Below are 24,071 nucleotides of genomic sequence, written 5' to 3'. Positions count from 1 at the left end.
TTCGACTCTTTTTTTCCTCGTTCTACTCGAAACAAACGTCTCGGTTGCGAGTAGTTTAAGTTACTTTGTCGTTTTCTTGTATTTTATTTTATTTTTTTTTTGTTGTTGTTGTTGCTTCATTTAGAGGATGAAGCTTGTTGGGTTGGCTGATGTGTGAAATTAATTTTGCGAGTAAGATCGAGCGTGATGGATCGCTTGGCTCGACGATACTCGAAGGAAAGTGAAATTAAAGGGAAATTTGTATGTCATGATCGTCGATTTCAATTTTGCATTCGTGGTATTCAATCAAAGAAGAATTCTCATTCTCAATACCGTGTCTCATTCAATTTTGACGGTATTAATATATCGTTATAAAAGTATCGAGTTTACACGTATCTAAAAATTATTAATTTGTTTTAAAAATTTATCGCGCGAAAGACGAAATAAGGGGAACGCATAGCACACAATCTTTTTCGCTACAATAAATTACAGAGTGGATAGAATAATAATTATATTGGAGGAGTAAAGGTTATATCAAAATAACGCGGGTACGAGAGACTAGAGGTTCAGAGGCAAGCGATAATTTAGACACTTAGGTCGATTCTCCCCGTTTATCCTTCCCAACTCGTTCTCTTTTCTCGTTTCTTCTCCGCTACGAACATTTACGCGTTTGAGGCCACGGGATAATTGGATACACGAGCTGCACAGCGTGGGCGTGTCGACGCCGAACCTTATCTCCTTATCGATGAAATTGCCCCCGGGATAACGACAAATGTTAACGCGCCAACCAATTTTTCCCCCTCCTGTTAATTACGCGGGCTCGGGTAATTAGAGGCCGTTTTAACGTCCGGCTAAATACTCTCGCACCAGTTTCTAATTAGATACCGCTATTTTTGAATCTCGTGTCCTCCCGTTCACACGTGACATATCTTAGAATCTGCATACCAACCTTCTCTCGTGAATTTTAAATTTTTTTTAAATTGATCGGCGCATAGGCGAACTTCCTGACATTCTCGACGTTTATTGACAAGCTTTAGTAATTAACGAGATGAAAGTTTATTGAAAGTTTCATAAAACAAACGTCAAATTATTTTTCTTCAGACATATTCGAAATCTTTTCTAGGGCTGGATTATATTAAATTATCTACCTACTTTATAGATTTACAGCAAAATTTCCAATTTATTCAAGTTCGATCGATTTCGCCCTATGGCATTTTCGCTCCACAGGAAATTCTCTAATACAGGGCAAATTAGCCAAGACACGATATACGTGTCTCTGTCATGTTGGAGAATCGATTGCAAATCGGTTATAACGATGTTAAAATCCTTTTCACTAATTGTCAAGAGACAGGATGGATTATAATTAATAACGATAGAAAATAGGAAGGAGGAAGGGGATAAGACAGATGATGAAGGAACGAGAAGAAAGTCGACATCTTCTTTTTCTTCTCTCCATCTTCTCGTTTTCCATTCCTGTTTTTTCTCTCATGACTCGTTCACCAGAACCCTCTATTACGAGTATTTATACCGTCTACAAGTATAATTGAACTCGTCTCGATATCGGACGTGGGCGTTCCTGCAAAGTTTCGCGCTTGTCCTTTTAGCTCTCTTTCTTTCTTTAATGATTCAGAAATCATTGAATTGTTTTGACAATTATTTTTTTGATTATTTTTTTATACGAAAATTCGTGGGTGCCATTGCATGGCTTGTGTGGAAACGTTAAGGGGGCGAAAGATTCAGAATCAGAATTTTCAATTTTCAACTTTTAACTATGTTTCATCTTTCGAGGAAATGACGCGATGATTTGGAAATTCAGATTCACAATTCCGATTTCAACTATGTCTTTCGCATAGGCATTTCGAGTATTTTTTTCATTCGATTCGAAATTGTAATTCTGATTCCAACTCGAATATTCCTTCACGCGGAAATTGCAATTCGCGACAAATGACATCGCTTATAAAACCATTCGAACGGCAATTTCGATCTCGTATATTTTCAGACCTCATCGTATGAACGATATACGCGTTCGGCTATATAAAATACTTTTCCAATTTCGAATAACCTTGCTCTCTTTCGCGTAGCTCTCGTGTCAATGTAAAAAAAACGTTTAATTATCGTTTATTATATTTACTGCTGAAAAGAAGTCTCGCAGGATAGCACAGGGGCAAGAGAGGTGGTCCTTCGCTAGGACCGTTATCCCCACTTCACACGCTTTGTTGACGAATTTGACACCACACGCTACATAAGAGCTATAACTTGACATTTAAAATCGTGAAAATTATTTTTATTTAAGAAAGCTACGTTAGAAAATATTTTCGAAACTATTAATTATTTCGATAGAAAATTAAATTTATAAATTAAAACTATCGTTAAAAATTAGCCTTACGATAAATAAAAGAAATTTTTAGAATTCTCATTTGGTCTAAGCCAATGCATCGAGCTTTAGATACAGATCGTTTGAAATCAGTATACGTGACCAATATTCCGATAGAATAGGCGTTTCTTCTTTCCACCAGTGAACAGTATATGGAAGCTTGTTAATTGAAAATTGAAATACAAGTTAAATAATGAATATATATATCTAAGGATGCACGAAATTGGAATCGCAATCTCACCATCTCAACGTTTGGACAACACGTTCAAACTTTGATTGCTCGAATTCAAACTAACTGCAGACATATATATCACGGTTCACGATCAACAAGTTGAATTTCCAATAAACTTAATCGATCGTTAATTGAACTCGAAGAGTTCGCGATTGAATTTGTAAAAATTGCGGACAACTTATGACCGTGTTACGCATTGCTTATTAAGTAACCGATGGTTAAGCCGTTTCAACGAGGAGATCGGAGGGGCCGAGTAGATAACCGAGTGATACGCGGTCGACGCGGAGGATAATCCAATTCGCCGCAAACCCGTAATTAAGCACAATGAATATCCATTTTGGCAAGGCACGGCCGATCTATACGGAGGAGGAACCGAACGAAATCTTAATTGCACGCCTCTGCGATCGAGCAATCTGCATAAATTAAGGGACCAGGTCTTACGTGGCTGCCGCGTGTACGTCTTTTTCGAGATAGGGCCGAGACACGTGGATAGTAATTTCGCACGGTGAATCACCGAGGAAGATCGATGAGCTTGCGCCGCCACGTCCTCGACCACAAATTTTTCCTTCCTTCCTTCCTTCCTGAAAAGACTAGTCGTTCGATCGGTAACCTCTATTGGCCGATAAAGTTTGTCATAATATTAGTAATGGCGTGTCTTAATTTTTCTTATTTATTCCTTTTATTTCTAAGAACAAAATTAAAATATTTTCAATATATCGAAGCAAACGTTTACAGTGATATTCGTTTACGTATTAATTTCTATCTATCGTAGAACCCGAAGTAAGCATTCCCTTTTATCGACCGAGTCGAATATAACCTAGAGACATGTTTGATCCTATCCTGTTCGCGAATTGCTTGATTTCGCCAAACCACGCGTCGTATTCAGTTCGTAAATCCTTCCACGGGGAATCGAAAGTCTCGTGCATGCGAACATCAATCATTCGATCGACGTTCATCGATAATCCATCGCGTTGGGATCAAATCGCAACCGAGCTTCCCCTCCTCCCTCCCAAAAAGCGGAATTTCTAATCGAACACGGTGTATGTGTGTGTGTGTATTTGCGCAGAACCGAGACGTCTCACGGAAACGCGGCTCGAGTGGCAAACGCAGCCTGGGCTGGTGCAGGTTCAAGGGCGCGGGCGAAGGAAGCAGCATCAGGCGAAGCGGTGGCAACGTTCCAAGAGATCGATCAGCAGGCCCCGTCACGTCGAGGCCCTAGTTGTCGCCGACACGACGATGATGGCTTTCCATCAGGACGGGGATGTCGAGACGTATCTACTCACCATCATGAACATGGTTTCGTCCCTTTACCTGGATCCCACCATAGGGAATTTCATTAACGTCGTCGTGGTCAGGATCATCCTCGTCGAGGAGGACGACGCGGAAGTACGTGCGAATCACACCAATGATGATGTGCGTTGTGTTCAACAACCCGGCTGCACGCCGGCATGATCCTATCTGCCGTCGTGTTATCCGGTTCAATTAATTAAATAATATAAGATACGATGTTAGAATTCGATTAATATTTGTCGAAAGCAATTTTGTATATCAGATATATCGCGAGTAGCGTAAATTGTAATGGGTTATAATTGCGTGAAACAATTTTTTTATTAGCGGAATATCGTTATCTTGAATCATTAAGTTAGGTATTGAAAAACCATTGAAAACGTAAGTAGTTAAAAATCTCGAATAAAGTTACTTCAAATAATTATTTATATTAAAATGCTTGAATAACATTTGTAGTTATTATAGTTGATCCGCTTTTTATATAAACTTTGGCATTACAATTATTGTTTTGAACGATATATTATTGAAGTAACTTATCGAATTAACTTTATTCGTAACTTCGACTATTAAATTTTTCCCCGTCGTTGCTTTGAACGAGTATTTATTATCTATTTCGTAATGGAGATAGAGGGAAATTTTACAATTATTCCGTCGTAAAAAATATTCCCAAAAGAAATATTTCATAGCCCATTATGCTTTACGTACACACAAATTTTCATTAAAATCAAGGATAAAGATGTTGTTCGATCATAAAAAAGATTCTTCTCCCTCTTACCTCTCCTTTCTTTATTTTAGATAATGATCTTTCGATGAGAAAGACCAACATCTTTAACGTTGATTATAATTTGCCTTTTTTAATTATATCAAAAGACAAATTGATTTTTACGGTTGCAAAATTATCGTTCGAAATTTTCAATGAATTCTGTTTCGGAACTAAATTCCAATCGATCACTCGAATCGCTTGGCAGGAAAAAAGCGCGAAACCGGCCGCTGTGTCGAGCATCGAGATCTGGCGGCGCGTCTCGTACACTCGTACCGTAGTGGACAAAGCACGTTGGACGAGAGCGCGCATATATATATATATACATATATACTATATATAGTATATATATCTATGACACGAGGTGGGGGGGGCAAACGTCTGTTTGCAGCAAGGGCTCGACATCACGGTGAACGCGGACAGGACGCTGTACAATTTCTGCAAGTGGCAACAGAAATTGAACCCGGCCGACGACTCCCATCCGAATCACCACGATGTAGCGATTCTGGTGACGAGGGAGGACATATGCTCGAGGGCGAACACGCCGTGCAGCACTCTGGGAGTGGCCCACGTAGCCGGCATGTGCCAACCGGACCGTAGCTGCAGCGTCAACGAGGACAATGGGATCACGCTCGCGCACACCATCACCCACGAATTGGGGCACAAGTGAGTGGAAACGGATTTTTAACTGAAGGGGGGAGGGGGAGGAAAGAAGGAGAAAACAATTCGTTTTCGAATGGATGTGTTTGGCCAGTGATTGCCCACTTCTTGGTAGCGTGGATTTGATCGTCGAGTTCGTGAGATTTGAAAAAAAGAAAAGAAGAAAAAATAGGATGAAATCTATCTTCGTCTACGAAGTACTATGAAGTTTGACAAAATGTTCTCTGACAATGTATTTGGTAGATTGTTCGGTTTTTAGGAGCCTATTCTTGAATTGAAATTAAAAAAAAAAAGAAAGAGAGAGAGAGAGAGAGAGAGAGAGAGAGAGAGAGAGAGAGAGAAAGAAGGAAAAAAGAAAAAGAATAGGGTAGAACCTCGTTCATCTCGTACCATGAAATTTGACAATGTTCTCTCTATTTGGTCGATATTACTACCACTTTTATTCTCGAGTTTGCGAGATTTAACAAAAGGAAAAAAGAAAAAGAGAAAAAAATAGAATAGAATTTCGTGAACTTTATTGTAAAGTTTAACAATATTTTTTATTCCTTATCTTTATTGATCCAAGATCGATATTTTTCAAAAACGTTATTTAAAAATTTAAACAACAGCATTTTAAAGTTAAAAAATCGAAATCGTTCTAGTTTTAGCGTAATACGAGACATAAGAAAATCTTGAACGAATAAAAACGATTTTTATTATTCTAAACAATTTATATATTCTAACAAATTTTCTTTCATTACGAATTCGTATATAAATATATAGAACGAGCATTAACTCGTTCTTATGAAACGAGATGCGAGACAAACGAGCTTCCGCTATGGCTAAAATTCCATAGGTGGGATGTCGCGGACAAACTTTCCCTAAATTTTCAGGAAAATTTCCCGGGGAAAAGTAACGGGGCAGCGGAAGTGAATTATCTTCGCGATGCTCGAGTATTATCCACTCCTGTAATCCAGAGAAATTTATCGCCCCTTTTTTATTAGATCCTTAGAAGCGCACTTAACCTGGCCAAGCTTCTTTTGCCTCGTGGCAATTACCCCCAAACGTATTTCATATTTTCTGGTGACCAAGTATCCTCGATTTGCCTAACTTTTTACCAAGATAGCACGTTTTAACGTTATATTTGAATTTATCTTGACCGGCTGATTTTTCCTTCTTATCTTCCTCTTATAATCCCCTTTAAATCTAAACGAGACCAAGTGAAATTCACAAATTGAATATTTTTAATAATTTAAAATTAATTTTAATATTTAATCAATATATAAAATTAAGACTGTTTTAAATTATATTTTTAAAATATATTCGGTTGTTCGGAAAATAATTTCGTTTTTTCACACGAGTGTCGCTAGCTGAGTGTTTATCCAGCCAACTTCATTCTAAACCGTGTTATATATTTTGAGAGTTGGCATTTCACGGTTTATTTATAAGAAAAATTCGTTTGATTCTGTGCGATTGTTTGTTTCACGTGTATAATAATAAAGATGCAAGCCCAAAAGGAGCATTTTTGGCATATTTTACTTTTTTATTACCGAAAGGTATATATGAATGCTGTTCAAGCAAGAAAAAAGTTATGCGAAATTTATGAGGAAGGTGTATTAACAGTGTAAAATTGGTTTTTAAAATTTCGTTCCGACAATTTCGACATTAAAGGTGCACCACGAAAAGTTATCATTTGAAGCTGATGAAGACAAATAAATATGTATATATATATACAATTTTTATCTATTATTCGAAGAGATTGTTAATTTTAAATCTGATTAAAATTATTTCCATGATTATTTCTCTTGTCGAATGAAAAATCAGGAAATAACGTCAAGATAATTGGTTATTGGAAATTGGTATCATTTGGAACTCGAATCGAGATGCTGTTCGCGTGGCAGGCAGTTTCGATCTCGGCGAGGTGATTCACGAGCTCGATTTCGTGTCCAGCTTCGGCATGTACCACGACACGGAAAAGATCGGATGCAGCAAGAGGGACGGCGACACCTTGCACGTGATGACGCCCACTTTCGAGGTGGACACCATTGGCGTCGCATGGTCCAGATGCTCGAGAAGGGACATTACCAATTTCTTAGAGTAAGAAATTTAAGAATCTTAACCCGCGACAAGTAGTAAAGTAGTAGTAATAGTAGTTTTTCGATTTCGTAATTCGATAACTTATGCAAAATTTACACTTTGAACGTGCGCAATGTAATAAAAATTACGAAAGGAGAGGAATGTTTTTTGAAAGAAGAAATTCTTTTTTCTTTTTTCCTTATAGTCAAGGAAAGGGCGAGTGTTTGGAGGATGAGCCGGCGGATAACGATTACTCGTATCCAGATTTACCACCTGGGGCTATGTATAACGCGGAACACCAGTGCAGGCTTCAGTTCGGTGTCAGGGAGGCTTCGGTTTGCTCTCCCTTGCAGGAGGTGATGAACAAAAGTAAATCGAGTATGGGGCGATTATGAATAGACCGGTGGAATAGAGATCGGTAATTTTGTTCGCAGATCTGTTCCAAATTATGGTGTATCGTCGACGGCACTTGCACCACGATGCTTCATCCGGCCGCCCCTGGGACGCACTGCGGAAAACACATGGTACTGGTCACTGATTTCCGTTCGTTGATTTTCTCATCTGTTGACCGTTAAACACTTTTTAATTAATTTCGAAATACCTTTGATCGATTCTTCGAATGCTTTAAAGTCGTCGCTAAATATTTATTAAATAAATTAAAAATTAAATTAAATTAATATTTAATAATTAACAAAATTAATCCTGTTTCATCTAACTTGAATTTCTCATGATAATTTATAATAAACAAGCCTCGATTCGAGTCAAACTTTAGAATCGATACAAAAATTATCTTACCAATATATTGATATATAATTTTTATAAATTATACTAATATCTACAAAATTTTTCTTCGACCGCTGGAACATCGTTGCAGTGGTGTCAAAACCAAGAATGCGTGCCGATCGTGGACAGGCCACGTCAGATCGACGGAGGATGGGGCGAGTGGGGCTCTTGGAGCGAGTGTTCGAGGAGCTGCGGGGCAGGAGTCTCGATCGTGGAGCGTAAATGCGACCATCCGGAGCCGGCGCACAGCGGGAAGTTTTGTATCGGCGAGAGACGCCGTTACAAAATCTGCAATACCGAGCCATGTCCGGAGGGCACGCCCAGCTTCAGAGCGGTCCAGTGCAGTCATTACGACGACAAAGAGTACAAAGGAAAAAATTATACGTGGCTGCCGTATTTCGATCAGAGTAAGCGATCGATTTTTAAGAAAATCAAACAAAATCTTACCTTTCGTTATGTCGAAGATGTCCATTATTAATTATTTAATTATTACGTGGAAAGAAAAATATTTTGTATCGATCGATACGTCCGTTCAAATACTTTACTCTCGTACAAACACCGAATGAACGAATATCATGTTTAATTGAAGCGGAGCCATGCGAACTGTACTGCACGGACACGGAGGAAAGCGTGATTGTCCCGTGGGGCGAAGCTGCTCTCGATGGTACACCGTGCAACGTTGGAACCAGAGATATGTGCATCGCAGGCATCTGTCGAGTCAGTTTTATATCTCGAGGATATAACGATTTTTTATTTTTTTTATAATTTCCTTCCCAATATTATCTCGATGCGTATTTTTCAAACTGCAATCGATATCGTAGAAAGTTGGCTGCGATTGGACGGTCGACTCGGACGCTACGGAAGATCGCTGCGGAATCTGTCATGGCGACGGGACCCAATGCGAGACCACGGGCGGTGTTTATGACAAAAACGACGGGCCGGGATACAAGGAGGTAATCATTGTTCCCAATGGGTCGAGAAATATCAAAATCGAAGAGATTGGGAACAGCAAAAATTACATTGGCATTGGAGTGCCCAACTCTGACAAGTACTTCCTCAATGGTAAACGGTAAGTGGTTGAAAATCTATATATAGAAAAGATGAATATAGAAATAATAAAGGTATAATAATTTACATGGTATAAAACTAACTAAATAAAATAATATAGGAGTTAAAGGAGATAAAAGATGTTGCGTCAATATTACAATCTAGAAATATGATTTTCATCCCAATTGAACAGGCAGATCACTTTAGCAGGAGAATACGAAGTTGCTGGAACTCCGGCTCTGTACGAGCGAGATCGGGACAGAGAAAAGATCAGAATTCCTGGCCCCATCAAAGAGGACATTGCAATCTACGTACGTATTCGATGTTAATCACCGTTTCAATCACGTTCCATGATCGTTATTTCATCGAGTCTTTCCTTATCCATTCTACTTTTCATCCAACCGCGCGTTCGTTATGTATCTAACCTCACTTTTTCTCGTTCTCAACAATATCGCCATTTCAGTTGATTTCAAGAGGACATTATCGGAATTTCGGGCTGCGTTACGAGTACACAGTGCCGAAGAAAGAGCCCGACCGGGCACCGGAATATTCATGGGTATTTTCCGATTGGTCATTGTGCACTGCCACTTGTGGTGGCGGCACGCAAACGTCGAAACCGTTCTGCAACGAAAAGAAAAGTGGGGTCGTCGAGGAGCACTTTTGCGAGAGCATCGAGAAGCCGGAGACAAAATTGCGGGAGTGCAATCTGAATCCATGTCCGGCCAGGTAAAATTAAAACTCCTGGAGAGAACTCCTGGAGAAAAAAAAAATAAATTCAAAAATTCGATCATATTTTGAATAATTGATTACTTTTAAAAAAAAGAAAATATCGATGAATACTAATATATACTTCGACGAAATTAGATGGTGGTTTGGCCCATGGCAAATGTGTCCAGTGACGTGCGGGGAAGGTGCCCTTCGAAAACGATCGGTAATGTGCGTCTCTTCGGGAGTGGGCCCCGACAGATCTGATCTAGCCCTGCCCGATGGGGATTGTAACCGTGACGTGAGACCCGAAGAAGTCAGCCCATGTCCCAATTTGCCTCCTTGCAGTTCGACCGAACCTCCATTAATCGTTTACGCGGACAACAAGGACGCCTCTTTCTACAATGTGAGCTCGAACGATCAGAACGGTATCACGATCGTTGATGGCCTCACCACCGAGGAGCCCGAGATACTTGAATTCGACAATGTAGTCGACGAAAATCCAGGAAATTCCATGTACGATACCAAGTCGAAGTGGATCTCCTCGAAATGGAGTCACTGTACGAATGGAAAGAGAACTAGAAAGGTGACCTGTTCGGAGCAAGGAGAGTGCAATCCAGAAAATAAACCAATCGCGATTGAATTTTGTCAAGGTGCACGGTGGATCACCGGTGAGTTTACTATATTTACTATATACTTATGAGTATTTTGCAATAAATTATTTTCCTTCTTTTGCAATGCATTTCTAAAAAAATTGATTTATAACCTCAATTTTCTCGATATTCTCGCATTCTCTCGATACCATTATGATAATAGTTCGAGCTTATCACTAATAATATCCTTTTGAAGTCTGGCTCGTTGCCAAAGATGCTATGACCGACGATTAAGCGTATAAAATCTTGATCTTTATGAGCATGCTTACAGGAAGATGGGGATTCTGCAACGCGAGTTGTCTGGCGAGAGTTGGCGTTAAACGCAGAGAAGTGGAGTGTCGTGATCGTATAACGGAGTTACTGTCCGACGATTGCAATCCTGAGAGAAGGCCAATCGATACGAGACGTTGTTATCACAGGCGGCAGTGCGCGAACGATAAATCCGGTAATTGCACACGCCAGAAGGAATCGGTTATTAAGGGAAATTCATGGTCATGTGAATTTATATGTAAAAACTTTTGTTGTTCCTTTTTACTTTCTTCCTTTTTTAATGAATATCTAGAAAGTTTTCATGGATCATTAACCATGTTGCATGATGCACACGATGAATTAATATCTTCTCAATATTTTACGATATACTTTTTTAAAAATATATATATTTTTATTTTTTTTCTGTGCTTTCTTATATTATTACTGCCACATAATTGTATTTATCTACGAATGAAAATGTTTGTGCTTATATTTTAACGATTTACATTAATAGAAACAGAATATAAAAATATACATTAATTTTAATATATGATTAAATATATGAAATATAAACTTTTTGTTTTTTTAACATTATTACTAAAATCGATAATTCTAGATCATTTTCAGTTTTTTCTCAGAAATATTGAATTATCATAAGAAGGGCAATTACAATTTTCAGCTTTTTTTTTAATTTTCAAATAAATATCTTTGAATGAATTTACTTTTATAATAGTACATAATTAATCTTGAAATTTTAATATTCAAATTTCTTTTTTTATATTATCTGCAAATATCAAAAAAATTAATAAAGAAATTTTATTATTCAATATCAATCGATTAATTAAAATAAATAATTTAATTGTCTAGTGTTGAGTAGATACACATTTGTTTCAGAGTGCAAGGATACTGTAGTGCCAACCTCGATGTGCGCGTCGTATAAACGCATGTGCGATATGTCATTGATCGTACAAGATAAATGTTGCGCTACGTGTTTCAAGAAGCGAAGACACGGTCGTCATAACAAGAGACACATTTTTGATAATTGAATAATCAAAAACGTAATCTTACAATTTTTAAATTCTGCATTTTTTGTCGCTAAAACAGGATCCGTCCTAAGTCTTTGCTTTAAGACTAAGCTTGTTGAAAAACTATGCAAATATATCTCTAATATAGTTGATTTAAACAAAAAGATTCAATATATTATAAATCTAAATAGCTGAATTTTATACGTGACTTAAATAACAATGAAAAAAAAATATGTAATGAGAATTAAAAGTGCACTTAATATTTTAATATATATAAATGATATTGCGATATTTTATTGGAAATTGAATAATATTTTATAAATTTTACTCATTTTCATCAAATTTCCAAATAAATAAATTAATTATATTACATTATTGTAGATAAATTTAATACAAACATTTGTAATACTTGTGCAATTTAACAGTGCAAATATAAAAATTAAAAAAATTTGCAAAATGTACAAATACATCTGTATAGAAATTCGATATATTTTTCAATTATATATAGATAAAAATATAAATTTGTATTTAACGAAATCTTATATTTTATTTCCTTATTATTGATAATACAATATATATTTAATAGCATAAATTTATAAAAATAAAAAAACTTATTTGTACATTGTAATAATCATTACATTAAAATCTTCAAATAGAATAAAAATATGATCAAATTTTTTTCATTAAAATGTAAATTTTTATATTTTCTTACATTTGTTTTAATAATATATTCTGATGTATTCTATATTTTATGATACTATATTTTTATACAATTATATATATAATTGTATATATTATATATAATTATATATATTATATATGTAATTGTATATATTATATATAATTGTATATAATTATATATATAATTGTATAAAAATATAGTATCATAAAATATAGAATACATAAAAATATATATATATATATATATATATATATATAAGACTGCAATTGTAACATATTTACACAAAATGCATAAAAAACAAAAAATAAAAAGAAAATCCAATTTTTAACAAATCAAAAATGACTTACAAACAAAATATTTTTAAGTCAATGATTCCTTAAACAGTACTTAATGTTCAGTGCTCTATGATGCAAATATAAAAAATAAATTATAATACATTAATTATATTTTGATTATTTTATTTATTTTAATATTTAATTTGATTATATGATAATAGTTATAACATTTTTCTACAATACTTGTTCAATTTACAAAAATATAACTGCAGAAATTTATTTAACCTTTGGCTGCATTATAATTTTTTACATTGCATGCAATGTATATTGGAATCGCCATTAATCCTATATAAAGTGCTGCACCATGCAGCATCTTTTCCTATAATAAACACAAAATTATTATTAATTACATATATTAAATAATTAAATATCTTAAATCTAATATATTATAATAATAATAGTATTCAATCATAATATAATTATTATTAATTTTTAATATCATAAATTGAACATGTATATAAAATACATTAAACACTTTAATGTAAATAATCAAACAATTATTATTAAAATTGTAAGTTATTTATTATATTTTTCATATTTTATGTATAAATCTTATTTTATTAATATATCAATATATGAATTAAAATTATATATGATAATAAAATCTAAGATAAATCCTTTTGTAATTTAAATGCTTTTCAATATAAATTTATAATTTTTCTATATATTTTGTTTTTTTAAAGAAAGCAATAAAATACAAAATTTAATTATTATATTAATAATATTTAATTATTAATAATTGATTAAATTGAATACTTCTATTCTATATAGAAATATATATTATATAAAAATATTAAAAAGATTAATAAATACTTTTGAATCAAAATATGAATTTTTTATAAAAATATAATGTATTTATTTTAAATTTATTTGCGTCGTTTCAAAAATTATATTTATATAATTCTTAATGCTTAAATTCAATATTAATATTTATATAGATATTCCTTACATTTTAACCAAAAATTATATCAAAACTACATAAAAAATAATATACTAAAATTTAATTTGTATAATTGACTTATTACGTAAGTACTTTTAGAAAAATAATACTTACAGTAAAAGATATTCTAACTCTTGGAGGTGTACCAAGTAAACTTCTACATTGAGTTTTGTATAGATTTAATGCTAACGGTGCTCTATTAGCTACTTTTTGAACAGCGAACATATTTTTTCTTTTCGAAGAACTTCCAAAGAATAATCTTATGAAATCTGTACTATTAATGTCAATATTATATTCTGAACACGTCTACATAGAAAAAAAAGTCTAGGAAATATTAAGATACATAAAAGAACTAGTCAATGATAAACATTAATCATAATTATGTATCATAAAATATAAATAGAATAACTATTATTTGGATTTTAAGCTATTAAATAAGATAATTCCGAAATGAATGAATTAATATAAACAATTTTAATTAATATATAGAATTTGTACAAAATCTAGGGAAATGTATATTACCTGAAATTGTTCACTAAACGAGATGATTCACGTGATCAAAATCTAGGGAATTCAGAATCTTGAATTGAATTTACAATTTTAAATCTTAAAATTCTTAAGACTGAATGCTAAATTTTTTGCTCATTTATTCCAAATTAGATGTTCTAATATAATTATAAAAAAATAAATTCCATATATATTTTAATTAACAAATATTAACATAACAAACTTTAATAAATCAATGAAATACATCATGATAGTAAAGCATGGTTTCGTATAAAATATATAATTATAAAATATAAATTATTATGATGATTATGAAATAAAAAATTATGAAATATAAACAAAGAATCATATTATATAATAACAATTTTTTTAACAAATTTTATAAATATAAATTTATGATATATCATATCAAAATATAACTTCTATAAATATATAATATATAATATATATATATATATATTCATTCGAATAGCGAGGTAGAACATTAAATAAATAATTCTAATCACAAAATAAAAAATAAATAATATAAGAAATATATATCGTATGATTATATTTTTATATAGGAAAATTCACTTTTCAGCAAAACAAATTATCAATATGTAACAAATTTCATACATTCTCTCTCTCTCTCTCTCTCTCTCTCTCTCTCTCTCTCTCTCTCTCTCTCAAATCATCGTATCAATTCTTAAAATTCAGTATTAACAATTATTTTGTTTTCAATAGTAAACAATTATTCCCTGAGATAAATTTTCAATACATATTCGCTTCTTTTATATTCTAAAAGAAGTCGCTTTTTTGATCAAAAATCATACATATAAATAAATAGAAATGATATTCATATAAAACTAGCAATAAAATCACTACTAGAGTTACATCATTTCCAATTGTAGTATAAATATGAAATCGCTTTTATTTACGATTATTTAGTAAATAATCCAATAAATTATCCTATTTTCATTCGATAGGTATCGCCCAAGGGTGATCTTGTATAACACCATATTGTATATCAGATAAATGCTTCAAAAGCATTTTATAAATAGGATTAGAATGTTCCACTGTAGGTATATATAATAGTTGTCCAACAAAGTCTATGTAAGATACTGGACTAATTATACAAGCTGTTCCTGCTCCAAATATTTCCAATAACTAAAATGAAATTGTGATTTTTTTTAATATTTGATCAAACTTCAATCTGAAAATATTTAAAAAAAATCTTACTCGGTTTTCTGAAAGTAACTGACAAACTTCATCCATACAAATCTTTCTTTCACTAACTTTAAATTGATTCCATTTCTTACTTAATGCTAAAATAGAATTTCTTGTAATTCCAGGAAGAATCAAACCACTTGTCAATGGTGGAGTTATTAATTCTTTTTCTAAAATGATAAAACAATAAAAATTAAAAATATTTCTCGGTAGAATATATATATAATAGTTAAATGCAGTAAAATATATATGTAATAATCACTTACCACCATCGTCATTTAAAATGAATATAAACACATTCATAGTTCCAGCTTCAGTTAATTCATTATCATCTCCATAAAGCCATAATACTTGTTGTAAACCCTTTCCTATAGCTTCTTTTTGTACATATACTGTAGGACCATAATTACTGCCTACTTTATAGTTACCACAACCACCTGGCCATGCTCTTGTGTATTGAGGATCAGCTAATAAAGATATCCCAATGTCTTTTTTTGTTTTTTTAAAATAAGAACCCACAGGTGATAAAATAACATAAAGTAAAGCAGATTCCGAAGATGTAACACCAAGGATAGGCTATACAAAGATATAAAAATTAATATACAAATATTATTTTTTTTATACAATGATTGATATATTTAATTAATGTTTATTATATAAAATTATTTATGTTATTTTTTATATTGAAATATTTTTTTTATGTTGAAATATTTATTTATGATTATTTCTTCATTTGAATCATTTTTAATAAAAACATTGCATCAATTATAATAAATAATAATTTATTAGACCAATTTTTTGACTTCAATTTATAAAATGAAATATGATGTGAATGTAATTTTTATATAAAAAATAAATATATAACTATAAGTAAAACTAAAAGAATAAAAAATATTTTAATGAATACTTTATACACAACATTGAATGAAAAATTATTTAAGATAAAATATTTAAGATATTGTATTTTGATTCTTTTATTCTTAATTTTTAATCATTAGTTCTTGTTTCTTTTTAGAATACTAAATGCATGCATTATAATATAACTTTCAATGTAACTGTATCTTATTGCCCTGCCTCAACAAAAGAGCATTAAGTATCGATTTATCATGTATTATCATAAAGTATTGTGAAATATATTGCTTATATTATATATATTTGTTTTTATGACATCTGTGACATCAGTGGTATGATTATTATTCCTATCATTTAACTGATTAAAATTATATTAAAATTTATAAAACTAATATATTTATTTCAAATATATATTTTGTATTTGATAAAATTATTTTTTTAAATATGTATACTTACATCTATTCCTATCATTGTTGGCCGTATGTAAAGACTAGAAGCAGTAGAATGAGGTACCCATTCTTGATCAATACTAATTAATCTACATAAACATTTAATTAATTCCTCTCCAATGAAAACAGGTAAACCAGTTCTCATTGCAGAACTGTTCATTCGTTCCATATTTAATTCTGGTCTAAATATTCTTATTTTACCATCTACTCCTCTGTAAGCTTTTAAACCTTCAAACAACTAAAATAAAAATATATACATATAATATATATTGATCATAAAAATTTGTTATTATTCAAATATTTAATTTCTAGAGATATTAAATACATACTATTAAAAACATTAAATATAAAGATTAAAAATCAAATATATGTAATAAATAAATATTTAAAATGGAGAACTAAAATAGATAGAAAACTTTTTAAATATTAAAATTATATTTACCTCTATAGCATAATGAAATACTTTTGATGCTGGATGAAGAACTAGATTTTCAAATGGAGCGATTTCTGGTCTTTGCCATCCTCCTAATGTTTCATGATAAAATATTTTTAATATATGATCTGTAAAATATTTACCAAATGCTAAATCACTAACATCAGGTTTTGGTTGTAATTGTTCTGGTCCTGCAAGACGAACTGATAGATCTGTATACTATAAAACATAATTTATAAATTTTATTTAAAATAATCATTTTAAGCTATATATAAAAGTACATAAAAGTACATATTTTTAAAAAAAAACATACCCTAAAAGAACGTTCTGGTTGTATTACTTTTTTATCTTTAATTTGTAAAGATGATGAATTTCTTTTGATATTAAGTTGAAGTTGATTCAAAAAATTCCCATAAGTCAAAATCTATATATATGAAATTGCTATACTTTAGTAATATATACATGTTAATATATTCATATATTAATATATATTATCATATAATTATCATATAATTGAAAAACTATATATACAAATACTTAAAAAACAATAAAGTAATAAACATATTTTTGTTTATGTGAAATTATTATGATATTATATAATTTTTAATATATATTTGTAAAAGAACAAACTCTTTTTTAAAATTATAAATTATGTAATATTTAAATTTTTCGTTGGCATATTGTAAAAATTGCTTTGAACATATGTTGAAAATTATAATAATATAATATCTCAATTATCGATTCATATCGGTATTATGAAATATCTAATTAAATGAAATAAATTATATGAAAAAACAAGAGAAGTTAATATGATGAAAGTATTAAAATTTATAAATAATCTATCGTATACATTACGATGAATACGATAAAAGCTTATCTTAATTTTTTTTACAAATTGTTAACGGAAGTAATATACAATAATAAGCTTAAGACAACAAAATATATTAATATTTTTAATCTATCTATAATTTTATATAATTTATTTATTTATTACAAATTTAAAAAATGTATAGAAAATTTAAAATAAAAATAGATTTAAATCTTACATTAGCAAAGACATTTAAAATATATTCTGTGTAGCACGTGGCATCAAACGCACTAAATGTCACATTGAACATTCAAGAACGCACGCGTCAATGTCATAAAGTTTATAAAATTTTGTTTTATTCAGATAAAATAATTAAACTTCGTTTTTAATTTTTGTGAACATTATTGTTTGTAATTATCATATTAAAATTATAGAATTCATAATTTTGAAAATATAAATATAATACAAAAAAGCATAAATTCAAATATTAAATGTAAGAATCATTGAAGTTTATAAAAATATTTATAAATAAATGATAATTATAAATAAATTTTTGTTAATTATCAATTTTGTTAATTATATTTCTGATAAATATGATATTTTAATACAATACATTTTTATTGTAGATAAATTAATAATATGATATTTTACAGTAAAAACATTATAATTATAATAGATTTTAAATTCTATTATAATTCTATTATAATTTTAAAAATCAAAAAAACAAAAAATATTAACATTTTATTTAACAATTATTCAACATTTTTTTTATTGTTAATATAAATTTAAACAATATTTACATGTATGTAAGAATCTTACATCATCACGGAAACTAAGAGATAATTATAAAGATTCCATAAAAAATTCAGACTGAGTAAACAACTCTTATAGATATAATAATATTTTCAGAATATTTTACGTTTCAATCCATATTATTATTTATCATGTTAATATTTCACAAAATTTTTTTACAAATTTTTTATTAAAAAATTTATAAAACTTTATAAAAAAAATATATAATTTACCTGACGCCGTAATTGAACCATAGTAATGGATGGATAGTAAATAACCAGGAAATATTTAATTTTTTAGAACAATTGTTAACGCACAAAATACACTATGCGAGATCATAAAAACACGAGTAAACACTTCATAAACTAGATGTTGGGATAATTGTATCTATTATCCTTTTGAATCGGGAAAATTGAAATCGCAATATCGAAAAATAAAATTAAAATAATAATAATAATAATAATAAATGTAAAATTTAATACGATCACAAAATATTCACTGTTCAAAAGTGTAAATATTATACTGTTAATTCACGAATTATATATTTGCATTCCTTGGGCATTCTTCGAATAATGTCTGCAATTAATATCGGTTAATATTTTATTTATTGACGCAAGGGGCATAAGAGTCAGAAAGAAGCAAAGAATCCCCCTCTCTGTGTTCGAAAATAAAAGAGAGGGGATTTGCCGATTCAATATATGTATACTATAATAATAATTATAATGTAATATATACAGTGATCAAGAAATTTCTATTCGATACGATCGAATTAATTTCTAATGTTTCTCATTTTTAGAAATTATAATTTTTAATAAAGTATAATACTTTATGACTTAAACACGACTTATAAGAAATAAATGTTGCAAATGCAGAAGCGTATGTTAATGAATATTTGGATCATTAAAAAGTGATAATTATTTTTATTTATTACATTTATTAATCTAAGATAAAGTTATTACAAGTAAGAAACAAGATAAATTTTAAGATTATTTCAATGACAAGATATTTGTTTCAATTTTTGATTCATTTTCATAAAAATTCCACGAAAAAATAACATGGCCGTCCATGTAATAATAATAGACTTGTAAAATAGAATAGAACACCCCGTACGTAAAAAATGAAATTCATGAATATTACATGATTAAGAAAGGGGAGAAAAACTTCTAGTGAGGCATAATGAGTGGGGGGCATTTATTAAAAACAACTTGATAATATGACTTGTTTGGATGATAAGAAAGGATAGCACATGCGTTGTTAAGAGCACCAAACATTTCTCCATTCTTAATTGCATAAAAATATATAAATATTTACTAGTAGACGCATCAAATAAAAATCAATTTAGCAATGCAGAGTTGTTGCTATCTTTCTGGTCACGAAAATATTTTCTTCAAATTATATAAGCATTTTTCGCGCAAAATTAACAAGCAAGAAACTTGTGATGCTAAAAACGGCGACATATTAAGTAAACTATTACAGGATAAAAATTTTCAATTTCTTGTTCGTGTCTTTTTTTGTTTTTAATATTATCGATTCGTAAATTTAGAAGAAATAATATCTACGACGACACAATTTGTAATTTTTTTTAGAGAAATATAAACAATAGAAAAATAATTGTATATATAATAATATAATAATTATAATTATAAATATATATTTTACAGCATACATGTGCATATAATCTCACAATTTCAACTTCAGATTAATGTTATCTTAATTTTTAGAATTATTTTTCTCTTAATATTTTTCTATTTTTATTTTGCCAATTAGAATTTCCATTTTGATATATTTTGTTAATAGCTATTTTAATAACCTCTTTGTTGATATTATTATCGTATCGATAAATTATAATTATAAATATTTAGAAATATCTAAATAAAAAAATATCATACTTATAATTTTTGCTGTATTTTTTTGACTATATGATCGATTATATAATATAATTTTTAGTCAAGTAATTTAATTCTTCCACGCAATTTAAAAATTCTCTACGATGATAAAATAAGGAATTTTTCAAGAAATGTTATAAAGATATTATTCTTCATTTTAGAAATGAACGAATCTAGAATCTTTTATTCCGATTTTGTGTTGCATCATAAAGGATTCGAGAGATTATGTTAATCCAAAATTATCCAGATATGTATATTGTATTCAATATAACCTCTAGAATCAGAAAATAATATATATATATATATATATCACAATATGTTTATATACTTTTACATCGTTTATAACTTTTACAATAGGATACTTCTGCATTATAAGATAAAGAAACTAATAACAAAAATAGATAAACTAATAACGGAAATAAACATTTCGCAGCGTTTACATACGGATGCATATAAGCTTGTGTCCATTGTATTTGTAAATAATGTGAAAAAATGAAATATGTGCAACATATTTTCAAATATTATATTTAGAAACGAAGCATAGTAAATGACATTAAATGTTATCGACAATGATATTTAATTGCAAACCTGTCAAATATTTCAAGAATACTTATAGTATCAAGTTAAAATTAATCGAATGAAATTGACTCGATGAATATTATTTCGAAATAAACATTTTTCTCAGAACCAAATTCGCTAATTGTTTATTGAAATATTTTTTTATCGATCGAAAAAATTATATCACGAATTATATCACGAACAATGAATAAATAAATATAATATTCAACAGACTTTCTTCGAAATACGTTCATATTCAATAGTCAATGCTAGTGTCGCGGCTCAACTAGGCTACGCGTTTCGTGATTGACCAGTGTTTTTTGTTAATAATTCGTTAGAAAAGCTATAATGAAAATTTCCTTCTTGTAAAGAAAAATGTTGCTTGAAATTATTTGAGGAATCTTCAATTTACAAATGTTCCAATATTTTTGGGATCTGTATATATATATAATTAATAAATTCAAAGTAAAAATATTTTCTATATTTTCCTTAGAAATAAAGAAAAAAAATATTATCTGATAATCTAATATTTAGATTAGATAGGTTTTTCCATGATGCACAGTTGAACGACATCGCGATTGTGAATGGATGATTCATATCATAAAATTCTTATGTAATTAGAGGTACATATTACATATATTTAAATATATATGCATATATATTTATTAAACAAATTATTGGACTATTTGAGATTAAAAGATTCAGCAATATATTCAACACGACAGTCACATAATTATGTGGGGGTTGATAAAATCGTACGAGTTAATCATAGAATGGGGAGCAATGATAATAATGTGAATATAAGCTTATACAGACAAAGAAAAATTCAATGGTTTACAAAATACATTATAATGCTTAAAATATTATAATTATAATGATCCACGTAACTGAGGCAATCCATGTCTTTTTGTAATTGAAAAGAAATATTAAAAGAGAAAATTATGAAGAAAATTATGAATTAAAGAATTAAAGAATTTAAATTTTCAAAATCATATTTTTATTTTGAAACTACATCTGTGTATAAAAAAATATTTTTTTTTCCATAGATTCGTATACTTATTTGAAATAAATATCTTAAAGGAACAAATACTTTGCATCGATATTTAAACATATTACTATTTTAAATTCAATCTCGTACATTATTGTTTTCATAACAAAGGCAGATATATATTCACAAACATTTCATCACTGACTAATAACTTATCATACAAGAGTGCAAAACGTATAACAATTGTGAAAGCTTTAATGCATAAAATATATTTCTTGAAACCATGCCATTTATTTGTGTAGTTTTCGAGCATGTATATGTATAAGTTTTATTCATACAAATAAAAAATTATTATAATATTTTATAATTATCAGATCTTGAAACAGGATGACAATGACTTGTCATATAAATTCAATAAGTTTATTATAATGAGAAATATTGTACATTTTAATCAATTTTATTATATTATAAATTTCGAAAAATTTTAGTTATCAAGGATTTTTTACATTTATAATATAATGGAAATAATAATTGAACGATTTTTCATTATTTTTTAATTATTTTATTTTTAATTAAATCATTATGCATTATTATAATTACAATATAATTACGTTATAATTTTAATGTTTTCGAAAATTATTATTAATTAAATTAAATTTGATTAACGGACTAAGTTTATGTAACAAAATTTAAAAGATGGTAATATTAGCAAACTTACATAAATATTAAATATCATTATAGATTCTGATTAGTTAATTATATAATTAAATTTTTATAAGTATATATATATATATATATATATATATACATGAAGTACATAAGAAATACTGTGATTTTATATAAATGTTATTTTATTAATTATTTTATTAATTATTGATAATAAAAAATTTTACTAATAAAATGATAATAAAAATTGTAAATAAAAAATTTTGTCACAATTATATATAATTTATAATTAACTATTTATATAATTAAAAATTATAAATTAATACATTAGAAATTAACTTAATTTTCTTTATCATGACATATAATAATACTAATACTACTACTACTACTACTACTACTACTACTACTACTACTACTACTACTACTACTACTACTAATAATAATAATAATAATATAGATAATGTTTAATATTTGTCAATATCTTATTTTAAAATTGACAAATTTCTTGTCCGTCAAAAGAGGTTATACGAAGTTTTTTTTAAAAGTCGGTTCTCTCATTAGTCAATCATCATTCTATGTAACGTTATTATAATCATTTATGTATTGACGAAAATTGAAATTATTTATGCATATTTTATTTTATTTGTTTATTTGTATTTGAATATTAATATTTAGAATTAGCTTACATGTATTAGGAATAAAAATTACGATTCAAAAATCGTAAGTTTATTACAATATGAATATATAAATAAAATGATAGAACGATACAATCAAATAAAATATAATATAGAATTATATAATATAATATAGAAATTATATAATTTAATGTAATATAGAAATTAATCAACGTACAAAGAAGTATAAATGACAATTGTCAATAGGTACAAGCATTAAACTATTATACTGAAATTACTTTTAATGAAATTCAAATATAAAGATTTTAATTTTAAACGTATTTTTTTTATAATGAATTTCTATTTTACTTCTCACGATAAAATTTATCTTTAGTTATATCTATATGATTCAATAATGAATGATATCTTTTCTTTTAATACGAATGAATTTATGCAATGTAATGAGAATTATGAAATATATTTTTTCTTGTTGGTTTGAAAAAGTTTGATATGAAATTATATTTATGATAACCTCAAATAAAATTA

At 29.1% G+C, this 24,071-nt stretch overlaps 3 protein-coding genes across 6 annotated transcripts in view; 1 reads left to right on the top strand and 2 right to left on the bottom strand.

Annotated features, from left to right (window-relative positions):
• The window catches only part of LOC100866732 (A disintegrin and metalloproteinase with thrombospondin motifs 7), a 75,763-nt gene extending 63,265 nt beyond the window's left edge, over positions 1–12,498 (top strand). For 2 of the 4 annotated variants that reach the window (XM_031916603.2, XM_086911325.1), the window contains exons 5-17: positions 3,652–3,998; positions 5,024–5,298; positions 7,222–7,368; positions 7,553–7,703; positions 7,782–7,871; positions 8,222–8,537; positions 8,720–8,847; positions 8,952–9,199; positions 9,371–9,488; positions 9,641–9,903; positions 10,042–10,553; positions 10,807–10,980; positions 11,679–12,498. In XM_031916603.2, coding sequence (XP_031772463.2) covers positions 3,652–3,998; positions 5,024–5,298; positions 7,222–7,368; positions 7,553–7,703; positions 7,782–7,871; positions 8,222–8,537; positions 8,720–8,847; positions 8,952–9,199; positions 9,371–9,488; positions 9,641–9,903; positions 10,042–10,553; positions 10,807–10,980; positions 11,679–11,830 — 2,921 coding nt within the window. In that variant the 3' untranslated portion in view covers positions 11,831–12,498. Of the gene's footprint in view, positions 1–3,651; positions 3,999–5,023; positions 5,299–7,221; positions 7,369–7,552; positions 7,704–7,781; positions 7,872–8,221; positions 8,538–8,719; positions 8,848–8,951; positions 9,200–9,370; positions 9,489–9,640; positions 9,904–10,041; positions 10,554–10,795; positions 10,981–11,678 lie in introns of all 4 variants that reach the window. The other 2 variants (XR_015293057.1, XM_086911326.1) reach the window with 2 other exon arrangements.
• Positions 12,499–12,932: 434 nt separating this feature from the next.
• On the bottom strand, positions 12,933–14,060 carry LOC100870104 (uncharacterized). Its single transcript, XM_003693134.4, has 2 exons — positions 13,881–14,060; positions 12,933–13,145 (listed from the first exon to the last, which is right to left on the bottom strand). Exons 1-2 carry the CDS (start codon positions 13,989–13,991, stop codon positions 13,047–13,049), a joined length of 210 nt encoding a protein of 69 aa, XP_003693182.3. The 5' UTR covers positions 13,992–14,060; the 3' UTR covers positions 12,933–13,046.
• Positions 14,061–14,482: 422 nt separating this feature from the next.
• Bcat (Branched chain amino acid transaminase) lies at positions 14,483–19,425 on the bottom strand. Its single transcript, XM_003693773.4, has 7 exons — positions 19,047–19,425; positions 17,527–17,637; positions 17,223–17,432; positions 16,788–17,018; positions 15,746–16,055; positions 15,492–15,649; positions 14,483–15,419 (listed from the first exon to the last, which is right to left on the bottom strand). Exons 1-7 carry the CDS (start codon positions 19,065–19,067, stop codon positions 15,228–15,230), a joined length of 1,233 nt encoding a protein of 410 aa, XP_003693821.2. The 5' UTR covers positions 19,068–19,425; the 3' UTR covers positions 14,483–15,227.
• Between the last annotated feature and the right edge of the window lie 4,646 nt (positions 19,426–24,071).

This window comes from Apis florea, unplaced genomic scaffold (assembly GCF_048593485.1).
Source record: "Apis florea isolate Af1SG1 unplaced genomic scaffold, ASM4859348v1 contig_3203_pilon, whole genome shotgun sequence".
Lineage (NCBI taxonomy): Eukaryota > Metazoa > Arthropoda > Insecta > Hymenoptera > Apidae > Apis > Apis florea.
This window is presented reverse-complemented; position numbering and strand designations above follow the sequence as displayed.

Bases quoted from the DNA above. Each gene is read 5' to 3' on its own strand.
- Bcat (XM_003693773.4), bottom strand. From the start codon at position 19,067: ATGGTTCAATTACGGCGTCAG. The intron at 17,433-17,526 runs GTATGTTTTTTT...TATGTTTTATAG, and splicing joins AACCAGAACGTTCTTTTAGG to TATACAGATCTATCAGTTCG. The intron at 16,056-16,787 runs GTAAGTATACAT...ATCTTTGTATAG, and splicing joins CAACAATGATAGGAATAGAT to CCTATCCTTGGTGTTACATC.
- LOC100870104 (XM_003693134.4), bottom strand. From the start codon at position 13,991: ATGTTCGCTGTTCAAAAAGTAGCTAATAGAGCACCGTTAGCATTAAAT. The intron at 13,146-13,880 runs GTAAGTATTATT...TGTTTATTATAG, and splicing joins GAGTTAGAATATCTTTTACT to GAAAAGATGCTGCATGGTGC.